This window comes from Aythya ferina, assembly GCF_964211825.1.
Source record: "Aythya ferina genome assembly, chromosome: 26".
NCBI lineage: Eukaryota > Metazoa > Chordata > Aves > Anseriformes > Anatidae > Aythya > Aythya ferina.
The window spans coordinates 1320270-1334900 of NC_140324.1; the positions used below are offsets into that span (position 1 = coordinate 1320270).

The 14631-nt window shown below is 54.4% G+C and overlaps 3 protein-coding genes across 9 annotated transcripts in view; 1 reads left to right on the forward strand and 2 right to left on the reverse strand.

Moving 5' to 3' along the window:
• Positions 1–2917, forward strand: part of JSRP1 (junctional sarcoplasmic reticulum protein 1) — a 30077-nt gene extending 27160 nt beyond the window's left edge. For all 5 annotated transcript variants that reach the window (XM_084498514.1, XM_084498510.1, XM_084498512.1 and 2 more), the window contains exons 4-7: positions 479–631; positions 739–804; positions 883–1016; positions 1148–2917. In XM_084498514.1, the coding sequence (XP_084354640.1) occupies positions 479–631; positions 739–804; positions 883–1016; positions 1148–1642 (848 nt within the window). In that variant the 3' untranslated portion in view covers positions 1643–2917. The remainder of the gene's footprint in view (positions 1–478; positions 632–738; positions 805–882; positions 1017–1147) is intronic.
• On the reverse strand, positions 2086–7482 carry AMH (anti-Mullerian hormone). 2 transcript variants are annotated; one of them, XM_084498509.1, is made up of 5 exons: positions 6609–7482; positions 5836–6014; positions 4905–5028; positions 4626–4809; positions 2086–4424 (listed from the first exon to the last, which is right to left on the reverse strand). In XM_084498509.1, exons 1-5 carry the CDS (start codon positions 7216–7218, stop codon positions 3509–3511), a joined length of 2013 nt encoding a protein of 670 aa, XP_084354635.1. In that variant the 5' UTR covers positions 7219–7482; the 3' UTR covers positions 2086–3508. The 2 variants fall into 2 exon arrangements, with proteins under 2 accessions (XP_084354635.1, XP_084354634.1); XM_084498508.1 differs by having other exon boundaries at positions 2086–4427.
• Positions 7483–9602: 2120 nt separating this feature from the next.
• On the reverse strand, positions 9603–14628 carry SF3A2 (splicing factor 3a subunit 2). 2 transcript variants are annotated; one of them, XM_084498515.1, is made up of 9 exons: positions 14558–14628; positions 14026–14196; positions 13460–13531; positions 13087–13133; positions 12530–12639; positions 11832–11881; positions 11312–11452; positions 10736–10804; positions 9603–10085 (listed from the first exon to the last, which is right to left on the reverse strand). In XM_084498515.1, the coding sequence occupies exons 2-9, from the start codon at positions 14149–14151 to the stop codon at positions 9753–9755; spliced, it is 948 nt and encodes a 315-aa protein (XP_084354641.1). In that variant the 5' UTR covers positions 14152–14196; positions 14558–14628; the 3' UTR covers positions 9603–9752. The 2 variants fall into 2 exon arrangements, with proteins under 2 accessions (XP_084354641.1, XP_084354642.1); XM_084498516.1 differs by lacking the exons at positions 14026–14196; positions 14558–14628 and adding an exon at positions 13795–13949.
• Between the last annotated feature and the right edge of the window lie 3 nt (positions 14629–14631).

The following is a 14631-nucleotide window of genomic DNA, read 5'->3' on the forward strand; positions in this document are numbered from 1 at the left end:
CCTCATCTACCCCAAAACAGCCACCCTGTCCTGCACCCCTTGCACTGTCTGGCCACAGGGCGGTGATGGGACCAGATCTGCTTGCCAAAACCCCCAGGAACTGGTTGGGATGGGGTGGGGTGGGGTGGCACAGCATGGCATGGGGCTTCCCCTCCACCTGCCACATCCCACCCCCGCTCCCTGTCCTTCTGGGATCTACGGCCAGGGGGAGAGCAGCAGAACCAGGAGCACACAGAGGGCTCATCCCTGCTGGAGCCCTGGGGTGCTGCACACAGTCCAAACATCTCTGGCTGACACCCCAAGACCTTCTTCCCCCACATCCCTTCTACAGTATGACCTCCCCCAGTGCTGTCTGGGGCAGGGCAGGGCTGGGGTGGGAGGGGGTGCAGGGGGGGCTATGGGCCCTTTTGTCCCAGCATGGAGCCCTTTGGTGCCTCCCTACCCCCCCAGTAACCCTGGTTCCCTTTGGGCTCCCCAGTCCCCAAGAGCCTGCCTGTGAAGACGAAGGTGGAGCCCCACAGCCTGGACCCCGCAGAGGAGCCGCTCATCTGGGAAGGGCTCACCCTCAACAAGTGCATCCTGGTGGCCTCCATCGTCGCCCTGCTCAGCGTCAGCTTCCAGGTGCTCCAAGGTGAGATGGGGACTGGTCCCAGGCACAGGGTCCCCCAGTGCCAGGGTGGCCAAACCCTACCTTCATCACCTCCATTCTTCTGCCCTCTCTTCCCTCCTCTCCTCCAGCACCGCCATGCTCAAGGGACGGTGTCAGCAGCAGCAGGCAGGAGCCTCCAGCACCTCCCATCCCTGGTGGGTTCAGAGCTGGGCGGGCACAGAGGGGTGGGTGCTGGGGGCCTCGCACGCCAGCTCATCCCTCTCCATCCCCAGAGGTCACCATCACCAAGGAGGAGGCCCCAGAAGTGGAGGCTCCCCAGCCCATCCAGCCTGAAAGCAGCATGGAGGATGACAACAGCGATGATGACGGTGATGATGACAACAGCAACGATGCTGACAGCAACCTGGTATGGGGCTGAGGCGGGGGCAACAGCATCCCGGGGTGGGATGCTCCTCCAGTGTGGAGGAGCACTTGTGGGAGGGCTGAGGAGGGGTCCCAGGCACAAGGGTTGGGCTGTGTGACACCTCCATCCCCCAGGCTGAGCCCTGGATCTTCAAGAAGTGGTTTGGCCGCTCAGAGCCGAAGGATGAGGAGGAAGAGCCCACAGAGGAACCTGAAGAGCCGCCAGCCAAGGTGGAGGTGAGGAAGGGACGGGAAAAGCCCCGAGCCCCGGAGAAGAAGGAGGAGAAGGCAAAGGACAGCCGCGCAGCCCCGGCAGAGAGGAGCGGCCGGCAGGATCCGCGCCCCAAGGAGAGGACCCCTGAGGACAAGCCCATCAGAGCCCCCAGGGCGCCCAAGGAGCCGGAGCAGCAGCCACACAAGAAGCGGGGCCGGGAGGGGAAGGAGAGCCGGCGGGAGCGGGATGAGCCCCGGAGGGACGGAGGCAAGAGCCGCCCCGGCAGGGCCGAGCACCAGGAGAGCACCCGGCGAGACTGGCGGCAGCTGCGGGGCGAGCAGAGGGGCAAGAAGCCCTGGGAGCAGGCAGGGAAGGACGGCACAGCCAGGCCCCGGGAGGGCAGGCGGCGTGACTGAGGCCGGGACAAGAGGGGCTCTGCGGCACTGCCTTGGGAGGGCCCAATCTTGCCACCACCCCCGGCAAGGGCTGTGGATGCATGGACTCTGTCTATCTGCCGAGCCCCTGCGGCCACAGCCCTGCTGTGGCTGGAGAGGAGCCAGGGGCTGGTGCGGTCAGAGCACAGTTTGGGGACATCAGGGTCCTGCTGTGCCACCCGCCCATGCCACCTGGCCAAGCATGAGCCTTTGTGAGGACTTTGGGCCCCCTTGGATGAGCTGCACAAAGGCAACCTGAAAGGGAGCAGGGAAACGAGCTCCTCTCCACCTGGGCTTTGTGCCTCGCTCCATCCCCAACAGACAGCGCTCCTGCAGCTCACCCATGCTCTGCGCTGCAACTGCGGCACCTGCGGCGTGGGCACAGCACAGCCCAGCAAACAGAGGGTGTCTCCAGACCACTTAGCTCTTGAATTCAGTTACTGGTTTTATTGAAAGCAAATCAAAGAGAGAAGTGTGTTCCGGGTTAAAGAAGCCAGGCTGCTGCCAGCCTTGAAGGGACAACAAGGAACAGAACCCGGCCCCACCGCCACCGCATGGAGACACGAAGCTTGCCCAGAGCAAAACCCCACTGGCAGTGCCATCGCTGGGGCTCCCCTTGAACCTGCCTTCCCAGAGTCGCTTTTAGGAACAAAGCACAAGTGCAATATCTTGCAGCGCTGTAGCAACTACAGGAGACGTTCACAGCCCCAAACCACAGTGGGTTTGAGTATTTGCTAAACCAACAGAGGTTAAGATAAACTATTTTCATTTTTAATAAGGTATTAAATTGAATGTTAAAAAAAAAAAAAAGAGAGAGAAAAAAAAATCACAGCCCTGGATATGCTTGTGTTTTTTCAAAAGGAAAGGGAGAAAAAACAGCACTGGGGCTGGGCCTCCCCATCCCAGCTGTCAGGGGCGAGCCCAGGTCCCCACTGGTGTCAGGAGGCACCCACCAGCCCCTGGTTAGTGCAGGGACACTGCAAACCAGAGCCATCCCCTGTGCTGGGGGCAAGCCCAAGCTCTGCTTTTTGGGGGGCTCGGGCCCCACAGCAGCCCCCCAGTGCATCCCACAGAGCACCGGGCTCAGCTGCAAGATGACCCAGGGGGGCCGGGCCCTCTGCACTGCCACCAGTGGGGGCATGCAGCAGGTGCTTGGGCAGCCGCCGGGAAGGGGACGTGCTGCCAGTGGGCAGCTGCAGTTTGCACCCGCTAAGGGCAGGACATGTAATGGGATCGTCCCCCCCCCAGAGCTTTCCCCTCCCTCTGCCGTGCCCCAGGCAGCGGTGACAGCAGGGGCACGATGCCGGGGTCACCCAGCAGGGACTCCCACACCGTGGCTTTTGCCAAGTCTGGAGATGGGTCCCCGGGGAAAGGCAGAGCTGAAGCTGGTGGGAACAGGGGGGTTGCTGCTTGTTTTACCCCTGAGAGCACAGGGAGGGATGCGGGTCAGTGGTGGGCATGGGCTGGCTCAGAACAGCCAGGGGAGGCTGCAGGGAGGCTGAGAGGCAGTAGCCACAGCAGCAGTGGATAAATAGATGTGGCCCCAACTAGAACAGACTTGCCCTGTCTCTGATGCCCTGCACGTCCCGTACCCAGCCCAAACCCCACTGAGGGTCAGAACCAGACTGCAGTCTGAGCCTCTGGGCACCTCGGACATCCCCAGCCTCTGCAGATGGAGCAGGGAAGCACCAGGAGGCTGGCAGCCCTCCAGGGAGCAGCACGGCTGCAAACCCAGAACCAGAACAACGCTAGCAAGGCAAACCAATGGGAAAAGACATGCGGAGGAGTGCTCACGTCTCAGCGAGAAGCAAAGCTGCAGGGGCGCTCCAGGGCTATGGGCAGGAGCCTCTACCGACAGCCGCACTCCTCTGCCACCATGTTGGGGAACTTGCGCACCTCCAGCCCCTGGCTAGACACGCTGATGATGAGCTGGTCCGAGTAGCGGACGGGCACGCAGCAGGGAGCACGCTGCAGGGGCGAGCCCCGCTCCTGCATGCCCAGCAGCAGCACTGTGTGCGAGTAGTAGCTGGGGACACGTGTGGAGAGGGGCAGCTTGCAGGGACCCTCGCAGTTGTTGGCTGTGTACACGGTGGGCATGACGATGAACTTGCGGTCGTGCAGGTCGATGGTCAACTCCTGCAGCCGGCAGTGGGCCTGATGCCGGGCGCTGCGGTTTTGTCGCAGGACTTTCCTCCGCTCCTGCCAGTGCACCCGCACCGTCTGCAGCGCCTTCAGCAGCAGCAGCGCGTGCAGCTTCCCAGAGCCAGGCGGCCGCTCACCCGCGCTGCCCGTGCCTGGCCCTGGCAGGTAGTAGCAGAAGCTCAGGAGGTGCTGGAAAAGCCCCATGTTGGCTTGGAACGCCGGGATGTCCCTCAGCTCCTGGATCACTGCCTGCAGCTTGCCCATCAGCAGCTGCAGCACGGTCCCCTCTGGCTGCCAGTCCCCGAAATGCTGCTCCAGCCCGGCACTGCCCTCCTGGGGGAAAAGCAGCACCGAAGGCTCCTCCGACTGCACCAGCCGCTCCAGCGCTGCTGTCTCAGACAGGTTGAGCAGCTGGTGAGGGAGCGTCTCCATCATCTGGAAGTCCAGCCAGTGGTGGGAGCTGGGCTGAGTGGGCGGCTCACTGGAGGGGCTCAGCACCCGGCGGATGAAGCGGGTCAGCATGCCCAGGAACTGCCCGCTATCCCCGGGGGCCAGGGATGAGGTGTTGGCCTGGCTGGGGGCAGTGGAGGGTAGCAGTTCCATGGTCTCATGCTGGGGTGGGCTGCTAAGAGAGCACAGAGAGGGTCACAGGGGCCCCTTGCACCCTTGGGGGTGATGGGCTGGGCCACAGCACCTCTGCCCCACCCAGGTGTGCCCCGCATTTTCCCAGCCTTGATCCCCACGGGTGGGACAGAGGGGCTTTTCCCCTACCCCCCCCCTTCCCACCCCGTGTTTTTCTGTGGCTGTGATGAAAGGCACAGACCTGAGCTGTGGGTATGGAGCCACGTCCACCACTCCATCAGCGGAGAGGTAGGAGGAAGAGGCCAAAGCATCGTGCCCCCGCCAGGACTTCGCCAGCAGGAGCAGCACGGGTGTCATCCTGGTGAAGCATTTGTCATCCGAGCCGAAGAGGAGCTGCTGGGTCTCCGTGGGGGGCAGCAGGGCACCTGTAGGTGGGGACAGTGCAGCAGCCAGGTCCCCAGTGCCCGGCCAGGGCACAGGGGCCATCAGCACCGCTGTCCCCTGCTGCCACAGTCCCCACCTCCATCACCGCGATGTCTGATGGCCAGGGTCACCTGGAAGCTGAGCTCCTCGCTGGTGTGGGTCACGGATGCTACCGAGGCTCCAAGGACCAGGTATTGGGTGTCCCTAGTGAGGCAGAGGCTCTGCAGGGAGGCAGAAGTCACAGGAGCCCCTGAGAACCTGGGGGAGGCATGGCGGGGGGGCAGCACTAACACAAGACCCCGTTGTGATCCCTGCTTTCTGGATGCCCAGGGGCAAGGTATGGACACTAAGACAGCCCAGAGAGCATCCAGGGAAGCAGCACTGGGTGGGCTCACCTCACACTGGAGGATTTGCTGGCCCTAAAACCAGCCAGGCTGGAGAGTGCTGGGAGGGGAGGGAGCCGTGCATGGGGGGCCGCTGTGCACCCCAAGGTGCTTTCCCTTTGTCCCCGCCAGCAGCTTGGGGACAGGGTAACAGCACCATCTTCAGGCACGGCTCGGCCCCGTCAGCCCCAGGGGAAGGGAGGGGAAGGGAAGGGAAGGGAAGGGAAGGGAAGGGAAGGGAAGGGAAGGGAAGGGAAGGGAAGGGAAGGGAAGGGAAGGGAAGGGAAGGGAAGGGAAGGGAAGGGAAGGGAAGGGAAGGGAAGGGAAGGGAAGGGAAGGGAAGGGAAGGGAAGGGAAGGGAAGGGAAGGGAAGGGAAGGGAAGGGAAGGGAAGGGAAGGGAAGGGAAGGGAAGGGAAGGGAAGGGAAGGGAAGGGAAGGGAAGGGAAGGGAAGGGAAGGGAAGGGAAGGGAAGGGAAGACAGATGGTGAGATGGGATGGAAAATGTGCTGGGAAGGAATGGGGAAAGCGCTGGGAGGGGATGGGGAAAGTGCAGGGAAGGGATGGGGAGCAGCAGAGCCAAGACACCCCCTCTCCCACCTTCCCTCCTGGCACCAGGCCCCGTGGGGCTCGGCACGGCCACCCACCTGCTCCTGCGCCAGCCCTGTGCCCGCGGCCAGCAGCTCCTCATGGCTCCCAGCGCCTCTCCCTGCTCGGCTGCCCGGGTAGAAGAGCAGCAGGGCAAACTGCAGCTCACCCAGTGACCGTCCCACCTCCGCCTGGAAAGCCAGCTTAAACCATAGCCTTGCCTGGGCTTCCCACTTCACTGCAAAGGAAAACAAAAAGGGGGTGAAACAACCTGTGGGCACGCAGTGCACTGGGCGGGGAGCGGGCGAGGAAGGGGCTTTGGGGCCAGGCACTGCTCCTGCAGGGCACTCGGAGCACCAGGAACAGGAGCTGGAGGGTGGAAGGATGCTGCAAATTGCTTTTGCTTTAGATGACTGAAAGCAGCAAGGCCCCCTTGCTGTGGACCCTCCAAGGACCACTCAGGTCTACTTGTCTGTCTCTTCTCTTTTCCCTGTCAGACAGAATTGGTACTGGGTCTGAATCCCAGTGATCGAGACAGAAAGAGAGGAACACTCCTACAACCAAAATGATCACGAGCAGTACAGAAGCCACCAATGCTGTGGCACTGGGGCATCAGTCACAAGCGAGGACTCATCGTTGCATACAAGCTGTCATCTCTATGAAAGATACAGCTTCTTAAATAGAATATGGGAAGACATCCTATTTTACTGCTTAACTAATTTTAAGGCATATCCAGCCCTGCAAATTTAATTCTTCATTGGCATCTCTGACTTAGGCCCAGAAGTAGCATTTGCCTACCTGAGCACTGTCCCAGCCCGGGTTTGGCACTTACCTTCCTCCAGGCGCAGGATGAGGAACCGGTCCTGCCCCGGCTCCGCCAGGTGCTCCTGGACACGCTGCAGGGGCCGGAGCGCAGCACCCGTGTCCTCTGATGGGCACAGCCCGAAGGTTGTGAGGTCGCTCCGGTCCCAGCCAGTGCGCTGCCTCAGCAGCTTGATGAAGCCACTTTCATAGTGGGTGAGAACACCCATGACTTCCAGGTGGCTCGGCGGGACCCCGTCCTGGTCCTGGTCCATCTTCATCCTGCAGACCGGGCCCTCCAGCCCCCCCAGAGGCCAGGGGTGGAGGCTGGAGCCAGCCCAGCCGATGCCCCCATCCGCAGGCATCGCCTGCAGGCACCCTGCTCCTGGCTCTGTCTTGGAGAAGAGGCGAGTAGCAGAGGTCCTCTTCGATCTCACCAATGAGCTGGGTCCCGCTCTGGCCTGCACGCTTGCATTTTCTCTTTTTCTCTCTTCTGCTTCAAGTCCCAGCTCCTCCGAGAGGCTCAGCTCCAGTGTGCCAGCAGGGGAGACCCTTTCCCCTGGGCTCCCTTTTCTTGGCAGCGCTGCAGAGGGGAGCAACAGCGCCAGGCACGGCAAAAGTACCCCAAGAGCAGGCTTCATGTTCCTGCTTCAGCTATGCCAAATGCAGTTGTTTGAGCTGCTCAAACGCATCTCCCAAAACATTTGTGCGGAAGGGGAGGACGGCATCTCCCTTTTAAAAGCTGATGGCCTTGAGTTGACAATGCACAACACACCTCCCTTGAGAAACTCGAATACTGTCACGCTGGAAAGGAGGGAGGGATATTTCAAAGAAACTTTTCTGTTCTATTTTTGGGTTTGCATCCAGTATTGAAATTGTAAAAAAAAATAATAATAAATTAAAGCTGTTTCTCCTACTTGTAGGGATGCACGTCCTTGACTTCAGATGTTTTTTAAAGGAGGGTAGAAGTCTAGACTTGAATCTGCATGGGGACTGGCACATACTACTCCTGTTGGCAGTGAAACACCAGGAGGCAAGAATTGGCTAGACTTGGAGGAGGGAGATAAAGACAGATAATGGGAAGAAACTAAGTAAATGTATAGAAAGCTCCCTCTTTGCTGGAAAGCCTCCCCCTTGGCTGGTACCTCCTGTACCATGGTGTATGGGCCGCCTTGCAGAGGCTCTTAAAATATCTGAGCTCTGGGTTGCATCTCAAAGCTCCCAGGACGTGTGAGGGAGAATCTCACAGGGTGCAGCAGCAGCCCAATGAATTTTAATACTGCAGGCTTTAATAGATCAGGTCTTGGAAAGTCTCATAATGCCTGTGTTATAAAGACTTCTGTTTGATACCAGTGCTCACTTGGAATTACTAATACCACCTACCTAACACACTCCAAATAAACCGCCCTCCCAGAGGTTATCTCCTCAGCCTCAATGTACCTGCAAAACATTCCCAACACAGTCAGACCTTCCTCTGGGCTCTCAGGACTTCTGCAGTTTGAAGCTCGGGATATTGCTCCAGCACGTCATGAGTGGGCTGACCCTGACCGACTGCACGCCTGAGCCAGACAGGGACAAAGGGCAACAGACCAAAGGCCTTGCGAGCACAGACCTCTCTTCTATGGGAGCAGAGACAAAGGACAGGAACCTGGCAGAGAGAAGGCTCACACAAGTCGTCCCAGGCACTGGGCCAGCTCAGATTGAGAAAAAGTGCTCCGGCGCTGCAATAAAGCAGGTGGGAGCTGGACACGCTCTGCCTGGCTCTCACGTCTGCAGGGCACACAGTAGGATCTGCATCCGGCCAGCAGAAGAGGCGAAGACCCGGCCTCCTTCCACCCATCAGGCACACAGCCGGTGCAGGACACGAGCTCAGCCTCCCCGGGCAGCCTGTGGAAAGAGACAGGCACCGACAGAGCCAACACAAGCCTGGTGCTCTCACCCTGCACCCGCCGAGGCCCTGCTGTCACCCGCCTGCTGGAACGCCCGTCTGGGGAAGGGAATCCTGCAAAGGACAGAGAGGAGAAAGCTTAGAGCATTTTCTGTTTTTAATCTGAACCAAATGATTGCTTGAAGGAAACATGTAGTATAAATAAAACCACAAAGGAACTAAAAGCTTGCCAAAACTAATCTGCTAGTGGGAGGACATGCACAATAAAAAAATATTTAATGACAGCAGGTGCTTCACAATGATACAAACAGCATCTAGTGAAATACAATAACAAACCTGGACTTAATGTAACTGCAGTTTTGGTAATTTCTTCTGACTAAACATTCCCAGAAATCCTTTACCATTGTCAAACACAAGAGCACCAATGCTTTGTTTGTGAACCCCCATTTGGCATAAACAGTCTAACAAGCAGGAGCTAGACAACTGCGCTTTGGGGAAGGATGATTGTCTTTTTTAAAATCATCAACGAAACCTTGTCTAGGGCTTCTCAAGGACCCCTGAAAAGCAGTCCAAACTGATTTCCTTAGGAGACATTTTTCTGTGGTTCTAGCTGGCAACACCTGAGCTACTGTAGTGCTCCAGTGCCTGGAGGAGAAATGTTTCTGGACTCAGCATGAGCAACACTCTTCTGCTTGTAACTGCAATTCAGCAGGAAGATGAAAAATTGCATGTTGAAAATTTTGCTGGCCCTCCATTCTGCCCACCAACGGGATTACTGGCAACGCAGTAATAAAACCCTTTAAGTGTGTCTATGACAAGTCTCCCAATCACCAGATGAACTGCTTCATAAAGGACTTCAGTTGAATAGCAACTGATTAACTGGCAGTAATTTATGATACACATCAAGCAGTCTATGGTGGGGAAATGTGTTAAGCTAGCACAGCTGAGCTAAGGTCGATGCAACTACTTCAATCAGAAGTAGCTGACTGAAGGCGAGGTGCCTAGAGATTTCCAGCCCTTTGTCTCCTCTTGGATAACTTCCAAAATATAACCAGACTGGGAACATTTTATACATTTAAGGGCTAAAGAAACTGAACACACAGCAACATTTTTAACCAATACACGGGAAGACATAGAGAACGGAAAATTGAAAATCTTTTAATGAACCTACAGGATTTACTCAAAATCACAGGCATACAAAACAAAAGTTTATCTGACTCAATTGTAACCTGCATATAAAAAGGTATGAGGCAGAGGAGTCCAGTGGGACCAAGTCCCAGAGGGGCTTCAGTTGGAGGGAGGTGGAGGAGGGATAGTGCCTGGCCCCTCCGTGGGGAGAGGAGGTCTCATCATGGGGGGCAGAGGAGCAGGGGGAGGAACACCAGGTGCTGGTGGCAACTGAGGTGGCACTGGAGGTGGTGGCACCGGTCCAGAGGGAGGCATAGGAGGCAGAGTCATGCCTCCCGGAGGAGGAGGTGGCATGGAGTCCGGCAGAGGTGGCCGTGGGGGCAAGCCGTTCATCAGCGGAGGCGGAGGAGGCCGCTTCACGGTCGGAGGGCCTGGAGGGAGGTTCGGAGGAGCTGGCGGCTTCTCCATTTTGAAGTGGAATTGAAGGAAGAACTGGGGAGGGGAAGGGAGAGGGAGAAAAACAAAGAGAAGGGAACAATTAACGGTCAAGACAACACTGTGCCATCACACAACAGCTGCTCTGTCCACACGCATGGCCTCCAGGAGCAAAGTGCAGTTCTCTCCTGAACTGTAAGTGTCACCGATCACGGCTGGCTTTCTACTTAACGTTCATGGACTTGCACCAAACCTGCCCGGTACCTGAACTCCTACAAAACTTGTTCCAAGTGCTCAGCTTTATGTGATGGGGTCAGGATCCCCCAGCGTGCACTCATCCCCTGTCCTCCCACACAATAGCTAGTGAGCATGTCCATACCATCACAGACAACTGCGCGGGAAGCCTGCACCGAGCAGCCCACATGGAGGACGCAGTGTTGTGTATTTATGCACTGTTCTGCTGCTGCTGACAGCAAGTTTCACTCAGAAGATTCTGCCTCTCTGATTAAACTTTCACAAAGAACACAGGAAGATCCTTCTGTCAGGAGGAATCACTATAGTTGCACTGAACGAGTGAAGACTTTAGCATCAAAGCCAAAATGGACATAACTGATGTGTGCTCTCCCTGCACTGCCTGTCCCCACAGGCTGCTCAGCCCTCCTTTCCCTCTTCAACCCTCAAGAAAGATGCTGCAATGCTCCAGCTACCTGTTTGGTTTCCCTGTTCCAGTGCGTCCAAAACTTTCCTTCTGCTTTGTCGATTTCTCTGCTTGGCACCTGCAACAAAAAAGAATAAGGAGCTATTATTAGCACCACCAGATTAGCTCAGTGGTCCTTTTTAGCTTTAGAGCCTGCAAGATAAGCACAGCTATTCCAGGCCTTGTGAGATGTGCTCATCTCGGATGTTATTAGATAGAGATGGGGGCAGGAAAGAATTAAGTTACTTCCCTATCGGTCAAGGATAAGTATGCTGGCAATAAAACCTCCCTTAACATCTGCACAAAGGATGAGAAGCGAAGCCCAGAAGGCTCCTTCCTGTGCTAGACACCAAGAATTCAACAGCTCCCCAGAGCTCAACACAGAACCGAGTTTTCATGCCAGAGTCCTCCACTAATTCTCAGCAGAGTTTAACAACTTCCAGCCACGTCTTCTTGACCCTCCTTTCCACTCCATTAACCCCCCCAAAGGCCAGAACAGTACAAGTCTATAACGACAATCACAGGGAATTAATGTCTTGGAAAATGTGGGAAGGGAACTCTATAATCAGTCAATCCCAAATCTTACCTTGAAAGCTATGGTTTCGTAGGGCTCGGCTGCCATCAGAAGGTACTGCCAGCGTCTATCAGGAGGCTCAATCCTTTGTTCATATGCGGACATGAACCGATGGCGAGGCATGATGCTTTCTGCAATCTCTGGATAATCAATCTGTTGGGATGTTACTGCAGCATTTTAGGAGAATATTCCCTTTTCACCACCCCATCATACAGAACAAAATCCTCAACTATAAAAGAAGTCTAGAGAGAAGCTCCAAAACAAACAAAAAACATACAAACAAAAAACCACCCACCCAACTTAGCGCTACCAAAAGAAACATCTGGACAACTACGATCATGGATTCTTCCATTTACTTGACACAATCATCAGCAGAAAACTAGCTAGGTAAAGATTTTATTTTATTTTATTTTATTTTATTTTATTTTATTTTATTTTATTTTTTATTTATTGTCCTGAGAAGAACTGCTCATTTACCAGTGTTTTACCTGGGTAACCCAGAGAAAAAAAAAAAATTTAGCAGTGACCTTACCTGGAAGAGCAGGCTTTGCTGGCCTGTTTCTGGATCTCTCTGTTTGGTGACTGTAAAGAAAATAAGAAAGCTCAGCATGTAACAGAAAAGGGTCAGAACAATATTACTTCTGCCCTAGGAAAGACACAAGGCTCCAAACAACAAATATTATGAGATTTTGTTTCCCATTTATCAAATAAATCGCCACAATGTCTTTAACCAAAGTTACTGTGGGTCTCTACTGAAATTCAGTTGCTGTGGGGCAAAGACACTGACACACTGTGCACTGCAGACAAAGCTGGGAGATAAAGCAGCTGAGTTTCATACTGAAGGCCAAAACAAAACAATGGGGAGTTCAGAGAAAAGACCTGAGCTATACATCCAATAAGTGACTTGTGAGCATTAGTGAAAGATGGTACAGCACAACAAATGGAGAACAGAGTCGGAAGCAGTGCCTTCATTTCCTGCACAAGTATTATAATAGCTGAAGACTTAGACATACCAATCTATTATTAAAATGGTTCTCACTCGACTGTCAGCAATAAAGAGATGTTTCATGGGTAATTTAAACAATAAAGGACATCATGAGATAAGCCCATATCTTATTTATGGACAGATCTACTAAAAAGACTAGTTAATAATTCATATCCATAGCACTGCACTTCAAGTAAGCTCCAGCAGGCATTAGGTATCTGCTGTGACAGGCATTACTGATGTACCTTTATAACCCGGTCGTCCAATTTTCACAAATTTCTTCACTTCCACTTTGACTTTTTCTGGTGCAGGCTGGGCAGGAGCTTCCTTAGCTTCCTTGGCAGCTCGACGGGCCCTGAATTCATTTGAAATTCGCAAAATTAAAAGGTTAGTAGCACTTGTTTCTGAAGGATAGGCTAGAAAGCAGTGTGAATCCCATGCCACGGAATATTTTAGTACTTTACAGAAAGCATATTGGTGAAACTGTTCCTCTTCCATGTGCATCACTGCAGGTCAGTTTTATCTATGCCTTCCCCTGACCAAAAGCTGTCATCTCAATTATCTTATCCAACCTTGGATGACCTTTGTGCCAATCTCCAGATGGAGCCGAGACAACTTCTTGAAGTAAAAAAGGGAAAGAACTCCACAAACTAGTCATCTAAACCAAAACTCTTCACTAGGAAACAGTCAAAGAATATTCAAGCCCAACGTGCTACCAAGTTCAAGATTTACAAGTGTTCATAATCATGATTTCAATGTGCCTAGGTAATGGAGAACAAAGCTACAATGGGGATTAACTTACAAATTGGTCTGATGCTTCTTCCCCTGGGTATGTGCTAAGTAGCTTCCCTAAAAAAAAAAAGACAGAAGAAAGTTAAATAAAGACAGGACTGCTCCTGAACCAAAAGATACTTGACATGGATGAGAAGCTACATTTCACGTTGACAAGGATATTTTAATCCCTAGCATAGAGAAAACTTACTCAAAAATTGCAGATTGCTCACAACTGCTGAACTGTCAGAAACTGTCATGCTGAACACACACAAGCCACTACCCACCCATCAACTCTTCAGCAATCAGTCATCAAGCACATCCCCGGTTCTAGCACTTGAAGCCAGCATTATTCTAAAATATCTGTTGCTGTGGAGATCAAAACAGGCAGCTGTTCAACTCACCTCATTGTTATGTAGAGTCAGACAAAGCTTGCATTCATAAGAACCCAAGTGATTTTTCATAAAATAGGGGTCCTAGGAAGAGAATTATTAAAAAGTTACAAGCAAGATACATGCCAGAACAACAGAATAATAAAATATGTAAAACAGAACTTCTCCTGCACTGGAAGAACTGAGTTCACAGGTTTAAATTATTAGCACACCACTACTTTAGGACTATGAAAACAGAGAGAGACAATAGCAGTTTTTTTATTGGTAACAGCACTCCCAACTGCAGTCAAGGAACAACAAAACACAAACCAGTCCTGAGCAGACTGAAATAACATGACAACAGCTACCTGAATACGTGAGTGCTGGCTTCTCTCTGGTTAGCCCTTCCACAAATGTTTCTTGTTTAAATCCCACATTAACAGAAACAGAAGTATTTGCTCCAATCCACAGCTCCCCACCGAACCTCTTGCCCTCCAAGCCACTTCACTGATGTGAAGCCCTGAACTGATCCACACGTAGCTTGTGGGGCTGGCACAGCATGCCCTCCCCTTCCCGAGCACGCAGAGGCCGAGGCTCACCTTGTTGATGTCAATGGTTTCCAAAGCCAGCTGCCGAAGCCTCTCCCTGCGGTCTCTGTTGCTTTCTGAGGCAGAGGCGACGCCTCCGCTTCCAGTTTTACCTCCGGGACGGTGCTGGAAATCCATGATGGGGACTTCTTTGCTTCAGCTACTTCAGGAGAAAGAAAGGGTCTGGAAAAATGAAAGAAAGCCAAGTGAGTGACAACTCATGCTCCCCCTCAGCCGGGCTCCATCCCCAGACCCAGCAGCAAGGCCTCAGGACACGCGCCGGGTGACACAGCCCCGGGCCGCGCAGGCCTCGTGCCGCCAAGCCCCGAGCTGAGCAGCTGCAAAACCCCCAAAAACCCGGACAGGCCCCCACAGACACCCCCCCGCCCAGCCCCCCTCGGCTTTGGGAGGATCGATGAATTCCTCCCCAAAACGTCTCTCTGGGCCCACCGAGGCTCAGTGCCCCCCTCAGAGGTTCACCCCTCCACCCCCCCCCCCATCCCCTCAGCGAGGCTCAGACCCCCCCTCCCCTCCCCCCCCGTACCGGCGCGCGCCCCCCGCTCCCGCGCCGCGCACGCGCGCTGCTCCCTCCCTCCCTCCGCCACACGACTTCCGGCT

Bases quoted from the DNA above. Each gene is read 5' to 3' on its own strand.
- AMH (XM_084498508.1), bottom strand. From the start codon at position 7,218: ATGAAGCCTGCTCTTGGGGTACTTTTGCCGTGCCTGGCGCTGTTGCTC. The intron at 6,015-6,608 runs GTAAGTGCCAAA...TTTCCTTTGCAG, and splicing joins CATCCTGCGCCTGGAGGAAG to TGAAGTGGGAAGCCCAGGCA. The intron at 5,029-5,835 runs GTGGGTGGCCGT...GCCTCCCTGCAG, and splicing joins CAGGGCTGGCGCAGGAGCAG to AGCCTCTGCCTCACTAGGGA.
- SF3A2 (XM_084498515.1), bottom strand. From the start codon at position 14,151: ATGGATTTCCAGCACCGTCCCGGAGGTAAAACTGGAAGCGGAGGCGTC. The intron at 13,532-14,025 runs GTGAGCCTCGGC...TTCTCTTCCTAG, and splicing joins AAACCATTGACATCAACAAG to GACCCCTATTTTATGAAAAA. The intron at 12,640-13,086 runs GTAAGTTAATCC...AAATGAATTCAG, and splicing joins AAGAAGCATCAGACCAATTT to GGCCCGTCGAGCTGCCAAGG.